Source organism: Prenolepis imparis, unplaced genomic scaffold, assembly GCF_030444845.1.
Source record: "Prenolepis imparis isolate NDT839.2.m4 unplaced genomic scaffold, iyPreImpa1.0 SCAF_11, whole genome shotgun sequence".
Classification (NCBI taxonomy): domain Eukaryota; kingdom Metazoa; phylum Arthropoda; class Insecta; order Hymenoptera; family Formicidae; genus Prenolepis; species Prenolepis imparis.
In genome coordinates, this window is record NW_028141169.1 from 989,919 (window position 1) to 1,003,624 (window position 13,706).

Below are 13,706 nucleotides of genomic sequence, written 5' to 3' on the forward strand. Positions count from 1 at the left end.
TTTTTCGCGAGACGATCGCGACTTGCTGCATTAAATATGAGAAACGCCTCTCTCTTTTTCCCACTCGTCCGACGAACTATCAGCCACAAAAAGAATTCATGTAACGATACATAGATGCTTCTCACTTTTTTTGTAATCGATTCATGCTACTTATAGCGTATGCTTTAATGTTACGCTATTAGAGAAAAAGAGAGAGAGAGAAAGAGAGAAAGAGACAAAGAGAGTAAGGAAAGGAAATATAACAGATATACATCTATCATAATAATTTGTGCCACATATCATACGTATGATAGTGTACATACTTGTGGTTGTCATAAATCTAATAAAATAAGAAGCAAAATTAACTTTAAAATATTAACAGAAATTAAATTAATATATAACTACCGAATATATTTTTTATGTTCTATAACATTTGTTGATGTGTAATATAACATACGTTATATAGTTCACTATATGTAATGAATATACTCTATAATATACTTATATATAAATACTGAAAGAATTGTATGATCTATTAACTTTCTAATTAATTTTTAAGACATTTTTTTATTAATTAAAATATCAAACTATTATAATAAATGCTTATGAGAAACACTTTCCAAGCATTTGACATTAAATTTCAAATATTTAATTTAATAATTTAATTAAATATCAGATTTTTAAGATTATTAAATAATGAATTTTTCTTTAGATTAATTAATATTATCTTTTTCACAAATGTAAAGAAATTTTATGTTTAAATGTTAATGTATATATCAGCAAAATAGCTTTATTATATTTCTAAATTATTTGTACATCAGGAAAAATATTTCATAGATTATTTTCCTGACCTGAGATTATTTTATACTTCTATTTTGTTACAACCATATAAATGCAAGATATCTTTGACGTTGTCTCTAAAACTCCAAATAGTTGGTGCATCCGTCCTCATCTTTTATCTAACAAAATATTTACATTATTGTATATTATATAAAAACATATAATATTATGATATTATAGTTATAATAAAAAATAAATTTAATATACATACATTTTTAAAATCATTGTATTTTAACAATTATATCAGAAAAAATCACTATTCTTTTCCATTTTTGATTAATTTCTCGTCGTAAGCAGAAAAGATATATAACCGGCTGACGTTTTTAATAACTGAAAAATATTTTATAATATTTGCATAAAATCAGCATAAAAGAAAAAAAAATATATAAAAAGTTAAAAGTGTAAAACAACGTATTAATTGTTAATTTTTGAACGAATATCTTGGTAAATTTTCAGAAAAGAGGACATATTTCACCGATTTCGTTGAAATATCTTTTTAAATCCAATATCTTTATAAATAAAACTTTATTATTTATTTACATAGAGGCGAAATATTTAGTCTTTTTGACATAAATAAATAGAAAAAATTTAATTCTTGTTTCTTCTTATTATTCGGTGATTATAATTGAAATATACTTAGATTAGAAATATGTAATAAAAATCAAACCAATATAACAAATTTATTATTATAAATTATCAATAAAGATTGTAGCTTAAAACATCGTAATAATTTAATATGTAAAATTACATGATAAAACTCGTCCCAAAATTAACTAAATTACAGTTTGTATTAATATCTTACACTACAAAACATGGCGATTGTCATAGGAAATATTTTTCCAGCAGTGAAATATACTGGTACACCGGTTTTAATCATAAAAAAGAGTAAGTCTTTCGCTTTCTTCGAATCCAGATAATACCAATCATTATTGTACACTGCATAATGAATTGCATCGTACTTTAAAATATTAAAGAAACAGTTATACATGCATTGTAATCACTCTTCATTCTTAGCATATAATTGTTTTATATCCGATCAGTATAAACAATATAATAAATAAACTTACTCGAGTCATTAGTACTTCGCCAATGGCGCAATATAGACACATATGAATAAATATATTTGCAATGCCGACGAGAAGAATTGACAGACGGATGATCGATATTTTTTCCTCGTTAAATAGCTAATTAATCATAATTAATATATATGTATATATGCACTGGCGGATCCTGGGGGGGGGAGGTTAACCCCCCCCTGCAAATTAAAAGAAATAGTTTTACTGAATTTGTTTAAAAAATATAAATAAAGAAAAACAAACATTAAAGAGCTATCGACGTCCGCTAGTGTATATATATAAATATAAGATACACTGTAAATTATACTCATTACGCATTCAAGGAGTTAAGTGTAGATTAAGTCAGACATAGGACGAAATGATGAGATAATTTCATTGCACGAAAATAATTAGGTGAAATCCTTTATATCTATATAATATATATTATATATATTATATAGATATAATATATATTATATAGATACAAAGAATTTCGCCTAATTATTTTCGTACACACAACAAAATTATCTCATCATTTCGTCCTATGTCTGACTTAATCTATACTTAATTCCTTGAATGCGTAATGAGTATAATTTACAGTGTATCTTATACATACATATTGTATATATTATATAGATATAAAGAATTTCGCCTAATTATTTTCGTGCAACGAAATTATCATCATTTCGTCGTATGTCTGACTTAATCTAAACTTAACTCCTTGAATGCGTAATGAGTATAATTTACAGTGTATCTTATACATACATATTGTATATATTATATATATATATATATATATAAAGAATTTCGCCTAATTATTTTCGCGCATGAAATTATCTCATCATTTCATCCTATGTCTGACTTAATCTAAACTTAACTCCTTGAATGTGTAATGAGTATAATTTCCAGTGTATTTTATACTTTTATATATATATATATATTTTATATATATTTTTTATATATATATTATATATATATATATATAAAAGTATAAGATACACTGGAAATTATACTCATTACGCATTCAAGGAGTTAAGTTTAGATTAAGTCAGACATAGGACGAAATGATGAGATAATTTCGTTGCACGAAAATAATTAGGCGAAATTCTTTATATCTATATAATATATACAATATGTATGTATAAGATACATTGTAAATTATACTCATTACGCATTCAAGGAGTTAAGTTTAGATTAAGTCAGACATAGAACGAAATGATGAGATAATTTCGTTGCATGAAAATAATTAAGCGAGAAATTCTTTATATCTATATAATATATATATATATATATATATACACTGGCAAATCCGGGGGGGGGGAGGGTTAATCCCCCCCTCTTGCAAATTAAAAAAAACAGTTTTGCTGAATTTGTTTAAAAAATATAAATAAAGGAAAACAAACATTAAAGAGCTATCGACGTCGTTGATCCTGGAATAAAAGCTAATCATGAAACCAAAAATATTAAATAAAATAATTTTGCAAACCCCCCCCCCATTATCGACGTCAGGATCCGCTAGTGTATATATATATATGTATATATATGGAAAGATATAACATTTATACACTCTGATTCAAAAATTATTATTAAAGTGTATATAAAGTATTCTTATACATATAGATATATAACGATACACTAATTCTTATATAGAGAGATAATACAAATAAGGAATTACATATATTAAAGATTAAATACAGAAATACAAAAATCGAATACTTACGAATTTTTTGTATTACTTACACTAACTAGTAGGAATCCTTGAAATGCAAAAAGTGTACCAAAGTATAATAAGAGTATTAAAAGTATAATATTATATGCATCTTCTACAATAGCAACGGCTCTGTAATATAATTTTACATATATTAGGCATAATTTTTGACGGTATTATTTTAAATTACACAAATATAAAAGTAAGATTTAATAAATTATCTTTGCTTATATATTTTTTTCTATTATGTTATGCTTATATATTTTTTCTATTTTCTATATTTTTTTTTTCTATATTTATTATGATTGTTATGTATAAGTTTAACATTTTCTAGCGATTTACATGTATGTAATATATTCTGAAAAAAAGTTTTTAATAATTTTCTTCGAAATTACATATAATAAACATACAGCATATAAGAAAAATACGATACCTGAGTAACCGAATATGACGTTTCACGCTGTCTTTAAATATGTCAGAAAAGTTTTCGTATCGATGTAAGTGTATCAGACGACTTTTTAGAATATCTAACTGACCACAAATATGAAATACCAGCAGTCCAAGAAAAGTGTCTACTCCTGTATAAGGTAGAATAACGATGAAGACAGATACTATTTGCAAAATTAATGTAAATTCATACTGCGGCCTCTTCGTTACATCGTAAACGTAATAGGTTTGTAAAAGCAACGGTCTGCCTGAATCGGTGATATTCGACGTCAATCTTATCGATTTTCCAAAAATGGTTGTACTGACAAGACTTCCATATGCTATCCCCATTATGGAAAATGCACATATGACACATATACGTGAACGTTGCGCCCATTTAATCATCACGGTCCTTTCGTAAAGGCTTTTCGACTTTAACCAATCTTCCGCGATCATATTTACAATTGTTACGAGAGCTTGAAAATATTCGAAACTTTAATAGAAAGAACACATTTTTTACGAATATTTTTGTTATACCAAAAGGGAGAGACTCTTTTTCTATTAGTTATAAACTTTCAAAAAATCGTAAATTTTTTTTAAATTTTAAGAACAATATTAATTCTTTTATAATATCATAAACTTTTTGCATGATAAATAAGGCATGAAAATTAGAGCAAATAAATAAGCAAAATTGATTGTTTCTGATGCAAAATTTGAAACTCTTAATTGCACGATAAATTTAATTTTGCACAATACAATTAATATAAATTTTTTTTAAACTTATCTATCGTTATTGCTTACAGTTTATACTGATTAAGAGTGTATTATATATATATATATATATATATATATGTGTTATAACACGTTACGTTATATGTTATACGTTTACCTTCCTTCTTCCTCCAGAATACCATAAGTCTCATAAGGCTGCTTATCAGTGGTAAGGTATAATGTAAATTATCTATTGCTAGCATGACATCTGAATGAATTCGAATCAACGAATGTATAGCGGGAATTATTAACGAAAACGCTACAAGACTAACAAATACGCGTAAAGTACATGTTAATTTCTTTTGAGAGTTTTGTTCTAATTTGGGCCAGAGGCCAATCATTTCCAAATTTATACGATTCAATTTCACTGCCCATTCGAAGTCTTCCTACAAAGATTTTGATAAGTCAAGTTCTTTTGCAAAAACATAGTTTAAGTTTAAACTTAAATCTTTTGTTCGGGAGTAAGGTATTAAAAAACATTTAAACCAAAAGTATTATAATAATTAAATAAATTGAAAGGAAAGGATAAATAAATAATCTTGAATTAATTAACTAAAATATGCAAAAAATTAAGAATTGTTTAAATAATAATAATAATAATAATTAGAATCGCGACATTTTGTTACATATTTGCAAAGAAAAATAAAGCAAATAAACTTAGAAATATTGAATAACTCTCCCTCTTTATGACACATATAGCTTATTAACATTAATAAAACGCATTGCTTCAACACAAGTTTTTCGAATTGTATTTTCGACGATAATAACGTTAGACACCTTCGTATCCTGAATAATTTGAATCATCCATATCGAATGCTAGGTAAAGACTGACGGCTGTGCGTTCTGCACGTACCGATGTTACCTTGCATTCAAAAACATTCATCGCATATAGCACAAAGTTTTTAAGAGCACAAGAGGGAAACGATATGGCTTATTAAATATTAAATAGAATTTCTTGCGCTCTCTCCCTCTCTTTCTCTCTTTTTCTTTTTCTCTCTCTTTCTCACGCGATTGTCTAAAGTAGTCGATGATCAAGAAAAAATAAATTGCGTATTTATGGACGAATACTTGAGGAAAATATCATACGAATCCGCATCTGCTGCATTCTCACGCACTAACATTTCTGACATTCAATGTACATAATATCGATTTTATCATAATCGACAGTCTATGCAAAATATGTGTCAAAAATTATCTTCAACACCTGATAAGTTTGACATGAAGAAGAAAATTATATAATTCTAAGAAAATATTATCATTTACTTAATAATTTATTTATTAAAAATCTGATATAATAACTAATTATCTTTATATTTGATATTAGAAATGAAAAATTTGGTGTATTTGTGTGTGATAATTTTAATAGATGTAAGATAACAACACTCAACATTAAAATATTAATGCAATTTTAATTCAATTTTATGATACGAATAATTTTCTAACATTTATATTACTTTTACGTTTTTTTTAAATTTGAATCTTTTATATCTCTATACATATTGTATACAAGTCTTATTATTTTATATTTTTATTATATTTTTTTTCGGCAATATATGTGAATATCGTACTGAAAATAACATCATAATTTATCAAAATTTATAAAAGATATAAATATGATTATCTTACAGTGACTAAAATATTATATTATTAAGTTTATTTGTTATTTAAAATAAAATTTGTACATTTTTACATAAACATATGTTTTAGTTATATGTTCTAATATATATTCTACAATTATACTTACAACTTGCAATTTTCTTCGTAATATTAGAATTATTTCGTGTATATCTTAATCTTTAAACTGACAAATTAAGTAAGACAGATATATAGCCAGCCGATGTCTTTATTAGCTGAAAAACAAAGTATCATAATAATATTTCGTGACAATACACACCTCTCGCCAAAATATTTTGATACAAAAATATATTAAAATAATATTCTTATATTGTAAATTTATAAAAATAATTTTGCTATTTCTATATATCTTTTTATCAATAATTAATAAAAATTTAAATTGAATTAAATTAATTTTTAATTAAATTCTCTTTCTAATAAAGATCTTTATAGCAAAAGTCGACGAGTCCAAAACTGTAAAACTGTATGTATTATATAAGATATTAAGTAAATATATTATAATTTAATTTATATATTCACATAATGTATATATACAAAATAATACATAATATTATATCAGCACTGTGTAAATTTTTTAAATCGAAACTTAGTATATCTTACACTGCAAAATGTAGCCATTGTCATGGGAAATATTTTCCCTGCAGTGAGATAAACTGGTTTTCTGCTTTTAATTATTACAGGAATCAAATCTCGTGCTTTGCTTGCTTCCAAAATATACCACTCTTGATTGAACACAGCGTAATAAATTCTATCGCACTTAAAAATATTTAAAACATTTCTTTTCATTACTATAATCATTATGTTATATAAGTGAGAGAGCTAAGCTTACTTGGGTCATTAGAATCTCGCCGATAGCGCAATGAAGGCACGTATGAGCGAATATATTAATTGTATTACTTATGAGATATACCAAGCGGATGATCGGTACGTCATTCTCTTTTGTAAGCAACTGATTAAACCGCAATATGCATGAAAAAACGTAATTTTTATATATTAATACATAAATTTAAATTGCATTATTATATAAATATCAATGTTAATCGGAAAATATTTACATATACATAATATTTAATACATATTTTTTATTTTATCCATTTTTCTGCGTAGTTTGTTATATGTGTCTGAGAGTTATATAGAAAATTCTTATAATATTATTTTTAGGTACTTACGTTAATTATAAGAAAACCGTAGAACGCGAATAAAATACCATTAGATAGGAATAATGCAAGGAATATTACATTGTATGTATCTTCTACAACTGCAATGGCTCTATAAAATAATATGTTAGTTATACTTATTGAATATTATAAACACACATGTTTATAATGACTGAAATGGCTGAAAAATCCACGGCTTAATTTTAATTAAAGCAAGACGAAAATTTTTAAAATAATAAGATTAAATAGTTAAATAGATTAAATAGTTTTGTAAGTAAGCATTCTTTTAAAAGAAAAGAAAAAAAAAACATTTATATCAATATTATACGACAACGTTTCTTTCAGGGATGAAAATGCAAAAATGATAAATGACACAAGCAAAAATAAAAGATACCTTAGCAATCGGATGTGATCCATCACGCAGCTCTTTAAAACTGCGTGAAAGTTGGCAGATCTATCCGAAGAAAGGAGACGATGTCGGAGAATGTCTAACTGGCCACAGATATGAAAGACAACGAGTCCAAGAAAATTGTCGATTCCCGCGTAACACATGAAGGTGAAAAAGGAGGAAATAGAAAGCACGATATACGTCAACTCGTATTGCGGGGTCTTGGTTATGTCGTAGACGTAATGGGTCTGTACCGGCATCGGTCTGCCCGGATCGGTAATATTCGTCAGGTATCTCGTGGTGACTCCAAAAACTGGCAGAACGATAATAAAGACGTACGCCAATCCCATAAGGGAATACGCGATCGCGGTGATTATTCGCGCGGTTTCGGCGTTTTCCACCATCGCTTTTCTCTCTTTCGGACTCTTAGACCTTATCCAATCCTCCGTCATCATGCTTATTATCATTGCGGAAGCTTCGAAGGCAAAATATTTCATGTATAGGCATGGCGAGTCTTTACGAATCGCTTTATTAAATTAAACTCACTAAACGTCACTGAGAAACGTCCATTTAAAGTTAGGAGAGTAGTTTACCTTCCTTCTTCCACCAAAAGATCATGATTTTAATTGCGCAGTTAACAGCCGGCACGGTTGCTTGTAAATTATCAACCACTTGCATGAGATCCGAGTGAGTTATTATCAATGAATGTACAGAAGGGATGAGAATGCTGGTTATTATTACGAGAAATATGATGAGCACGCGTAAGTTACACATTAATTTCTCTCGGTAGTTTCGTCGGGCCTTAGGCCACAATCCCATCATTTCTAAACCGATACGGTTTAGCTTCACTGCACGTTCGAATTCTACCTATAGAGATTTTACTAAGTCGATACTCTTCATGCAGACAGTTAATCTTATTGTTAAATTCATGTAATCAAAGTGAATTTGTAAAATGTATAGAAGCAATTCAAAATGCGGAGATTAAATGATAATAATAAATTATTTTTATATTACTTAATAATAATTTAATAATAATTTTAGAATAACAATTTTCTCGCATGCATATACAAGTACAAAGTTTTAAATAATAACAAAAAAATAGATATAAGAAATTGTAAATCGGTATTAAAAAAATCTGTAAATATATTGCTAAAAATTAATGTGTAAACGACATCTCTATGAGAGAAGGCTGAAATTCCAATTAATAATATAATTCGTTTACGATAGAAAATTATGCAATATATAAATGTGCAAATATAACTCCGCTCAAAGAGACTTAAATAAATATGATCAATAAACATGCTTCACAAAATATATTTTCACTCTTGCACCGTAACAATCGCGATGCGAGGGGCACCTTGGTATCCAGAATATTTTGAATTATCCATGTCGAGTGTCATCTAAAGACTACCGTCCGTTCTCGCTTCAGGCGACGAAGTCACCTTCTATTCAACCGAGAGAGCATTTGTCGCGCGTGCTCATAAAATTTCTTCAAACCGTGAAGGTAGAAATGCATTAAATTATTTAGAAGACTCTTTTCCTTCACTTGTTCAAAGTTCGATGCCAAAAAATATGCGAACTAAGAGATAAATGACTACGTAGTTGCGATACTATGCGTGCAAACATTTGTTACGTTCCCACGCGTTGATAATCGATTTACAATTCCGTGTATATCGTCAGTTACATGATTGACTATAGCCGATTATTTTACAAAAAAAGTATTTTAATATCGCTTGTAATTTTACAGTTTATCGATTGTTGACGTATATGAATATTTTCATCTAACGTTACGTTATCTTGCTGTATTTTATGTGCAACGATTTCACAGAGTTTTGTGACGAAATATTTATAGAACATAATTCTCGCAGCAATTTGAATATTTCGAACATTCAGATATTTGCAATTTTAGAATTTTTTGCTTCAATCTTGTAGAATTTGCAATATATTTCATTTATTTTGCAATAAGATTTATAATTTATTTACAAATAACAACATATTTGATCATTAAACAGTTTTCCAAAGTCATCATCAGAAATTGCATAAGAAAATTATATATTTCTTACTCTTCCTATTTATTTATATTACTTACTACTCATTCTCACTTTTCATTAACTTCTCGTCGTATGCAAAACAGATATATAACCGGCTGATGTTTTTATTAGCTAAAACACATTTTTTTCATAGTAATGCGGTTAATAATATATTTTAATAATAATCCTAGGCTCTTAGTGTGTGTAATTAATCGCGAAGTTGAAGTCTGTGCATAGAGTGGCGTAAAAAAATTAAATTTATAAACTTTAAAAATATTGTGATACTAGAGATTATTGTAGAGATTTCAATGAGATTTTAGTGCTCTTTATATAAATGGTTTACCATTTAATGCAACAATTGTATAATCAAACATTAAAATATCTTACACCACAGAATGTAGCCATTGTCATGGGAAACACTTTTCCAGCGGTAAGATAGATCGGTTTAGCGCCTCTGATCAATAATAGCAATAAAGTCCTCGCATCTTTCGAATCCGCTGAGTACCATTCGGTATTGTATGCCGCATAATATATATCATTGTACTTAAAAAAAATATCAGGAGTATTTTTAGAATTTTGACGAATTCTTTCACAACATTGTTCCACCACAAAATGAGAATCATTTGTCCACTCGTATAAATTAGAGAAATTAACGTTTATATATAAATTACAAACTAGCTGCTAATTTATATTTTCTTGAAAAGATACACATAAGATATATGCTAGCACTTTCTGATTCTGAACATTCTGTTGCAAAACAATTTATATTATTTTATATTCTTAAAAAAGCTTATGTTAAATATATTTCTATGAGATATTTAATTTTATAAATATGTTTATAAATTTAATTTAATAAAATTTAATTAATTAATTTAACGAAAATTAAATTAAATTGTCGAAAAAATGTCTTATATATATAGAAATTGGTATTAAATTTTACTATCGTAATAACTATGTATATATGTAATAAATGTTTAATTTTTAATAGCACGTTAATCAAGCCTTCCTTAGATTCAATTAATAGTTATATAATAATTCTATGTATAGTAATTATATATATTTATATAATTAATTATATAATTATTATAAAGTAATTTGCATGATTTTTATAAATAAAAGAAAACAATATAATTTACCTGGGCCATCAAAATCTCGCCGAGAGCACAATATAGGCACATATGCGCAAATAAATTTAAAACGCCGGATATGAAATACACCAAGTGAAAGAGCGATATATCATTTTCTTCATCGAACAGCTAATCAATTCTCAATTAAAAGTTAAAATTTATTAATTAAAATTGCTAAAAATGGAAACCTAAATACTAATTTGCGAATTTATATTATAAAATATTATGTAAAAATTATATAAAAATTGTTTCACCTTTTTTTGTGATATATTTCACTTTTTTGTGATATGTAAACATTTATTTATCTCGTTTACCTATTTTTTATTTTAAAAGATCAATTTAAGCTTTAAGACACTAAGTTTTGAAACACTTACGCTAATTATCCGAAAACCGTAGAAAGCAAAGAGGATCGCAAAGTACACGAATAATGCGAGAAGCGTTATATTGTATGTATCTTCGATAACATTAATAGCTCTATTAATAAAAAAAAAATATATTAATTTTGCATGTATTACAAGTGGTTATACATATTTAGATAAAGAATCGAATGTGCATATTTTTTTCTTTCTCATATACGAACCTCTTGTCATCACATGTGTTCGCGTTTATATATTGTAAATTAGCAAACCTGAGCAAATGGATGTGTTTCATCACGCAGCTTCTCAGCATGTCGCGCGAATTGACATACTTGTGGAAATGCGTCAAACGATTCTTGAGAATGTCCAGTTGGCCGCATATGTGAAATATCATCAGACCGAGAAAATTGTCGATCCCGGTATAGGACATGATAGCGAGCATGATGTAGACGGCCTGGCTGGCAAATGTCAGCTGATAATGCGGCTGCCTCGTGATGTCGTAGACGTAATAGGTTTGCAACGGCATCGGTCTGCCCGGGTCGGTGATGTTTGGTGTCAGTCTCATCGACACGCCGAAACCCGGTAGAACGATGATGAAGACGCACGCTACTCCCATCAGGCAATAAGCGCATGTGATAATTATGCGCGCGGTTTGCGCCCTTTTGATCATAATTCTTCTCTCTTGCGCGTTCTCGTGCGCCCTTATCCAATCCTCCACGATCATACTCATGATCGGTACGATAGCTTCAAAAGTGTCAATAGCAAGTTGAGCGATTGATTGCGCGCTTAAAAGTATCGCTAAATTGGCAGAGAGGCTACGTCAAGATTATAATCTCAAAAAAAAAAAAAAAGACAAATTAAAGAAAGTTTAAAGAAAAAGAACAAGAGAACTGTGGAAAATAAAATATAATATAATATATAATATATATATATTATAATATATACTAATTTATATATTAATTAATATATATATATATTATAATATATACTAATTTATATATTAATTAATATATAATTTATATATATCAATATAAATATGTGTATATAGTTTAATATACCAATTGCATAATAATACATATATGATTTTTGCAATTTTTGAAATTCTCGCTGCGCGATAAACTTGTAATTTTGTAATAATCGGATTCTTTATATTATTTATATAAAAAGAAACATCTTAATTCAATTTTCATGTATTTTATGTAGTATAGTATAGAGTAACAGTGGATATATTTTTCTACCTTCTTTCTTCCACCAAAAGATCACGATTCTAATCGAGCAGCTTATGGCCGGCAAAGTGAATTGTAAATTATCCATCATCAACATGATATGCCCTCGAATTCTTATCAGGGAGTGTATAGAAGGGATTAGAACGCCGAGAGTTACCCCCAGAAAAACTATGAGCACTCGAAGATTGCACAGTAATTTCTGTCGCGGGCTTTGAGCAATTTTAGGCCAAAGTCCGATAAAGTCTAGAGGCAAACGATTCAGTTGTACCGCCCATTCGAAATCTACCTGTAGAAATCTCAATAAGTCGAAACTCAGAGAAATCACCGCATAATGTCAAACATGTCACAAATAAATTACGAATTAAATGCAAAGTGTCACAAAATGAGGTAAATTATTATGCAAGAGCAATGTATACTTTCTATCAAGTACGCACACAATTTTAGTGTAAATATTAAAAAATAATAATAAAATTTATATTAATAAATAAATAACAGCACAATGAAAACCATAGCAATTTCAAATTGTCTTAATCAGATGTTTACATCTCTTTATAATTGACACATCACTAATAAATAGGCGATGGATAAGAAAATTTTGTTGAAACGCGATGTGAAAAAATAGAACGTTCAAAAAATAAAATATTGCACACACGTAGTATAAAAATATTTTTTACAAGACAGTCCTTTTTTATAATAACGACTGTCATAAGTACCTCGGTATCCGGCGTATTTAGAACTATCCATGTCAAATGTTGTCCAAAGACTGACGTCCGCTCCTTTGTCGCGAAATAACGTTACCTTCTTACGTCTCTCGCTCATGCTCAGGATATAGGAAACTCTTAAAAACTTTCGATAAAATATTTATCATATAATCGACCCTTCAAGTTTCAAAGTTTCAACACGAAAAATGCGTCGCGCAAAATATTCGCGTGCGAGCAAAAGAAAATTCAGTAATAACAGACGAGAGAAAAAGGGTGCTCGCGTGTCATCATTCATTATATTCTCACG

General features: G+C 28.0%; 3 protein-coding genes across 3 annotated transcripts; all 3 read right to left on the reverse strand.

The window, feature by feature from the left end:
• Nucleotides 1-830: 830 nt before the first annotated feature.
• LOC145942783 (odorant receptor 10-like) lies at nt 831-5,587 on the reverse strand. The gene is made up of 8 exons (XM_083049807.1): nt 5,557-5,587; nt 4,898-5,161; nt 4,007-4,484; nt 3,615-3,726; nt 1,887-2,003; nt 1,622-1,777; nt 1,031-1,149; nt 831-938 (listed from the first exon to the last, which is right to left on the reverse strand). Exons 1-7 carry the CDS (start codon nt 5,585-5,587, stop codon nt 1,096-1,098), a joined length of 1,212 nt encoding a protein of 403 aa, XP_082905933.1. The 3' UTR covers nt 831-938; nt 1,031-1,095.
• Nucleotides 5,588-6,575: 988 nt separating this feature from the next.
• On the reverse strand, nt 6,576-9,347 carry LOC145942922 (odorant receptor 33a-like). Its single transcript, XM_083050090.1, has 7 exons — nt 9,317-9,347; nt 8,553-8,822; nt 7,966-8,434; nt 7,584-7,683; nt 7,244-7,363; nt 7,015-7,170; nt 6,576-6,629 (listed from the first exon to the last, which is right to left on the reverse strand). The coding sequence occupies exons 1-7, from the start codon at nt 9,345-9,347 to the stop codon at nt 6,576-6,578; spliced, it is 1,200 nt and encodes a 399-aa protein (XP_082906216.1).
• A 670-nt stretch (nt 9,348-10,017) lies between these two features.
• Nucleotides 10,018-13,507, reverse strand: LOC145942780 (odorant receptor 33a-like). Its single transcript, XM_083049804.1, has 7 exons — nt 13,412-13,507; nt 12,711-12,980; nt 11,745-12,216; nt 11,491-11,590; nt 11,126-11,245; nt 10,377-10,532; nt 10,018-10,121 (listed from the first exon to the last, which is right to left on the reverse strand). Exons 1-7 carry the CDS (start codon nt 13,440-13,442, stop codon nt 10,068-10,070), a joined length of 1,203 nt encoding a protein of 400 aa, XP_082905930.1. The 5' UTR covers nt 13,443-13,507; the 3' UTR covers nt 10,018-10,067.
• Between the last annotated feature and the right edge of the window lie 199 nt (nt 13,508-13,706).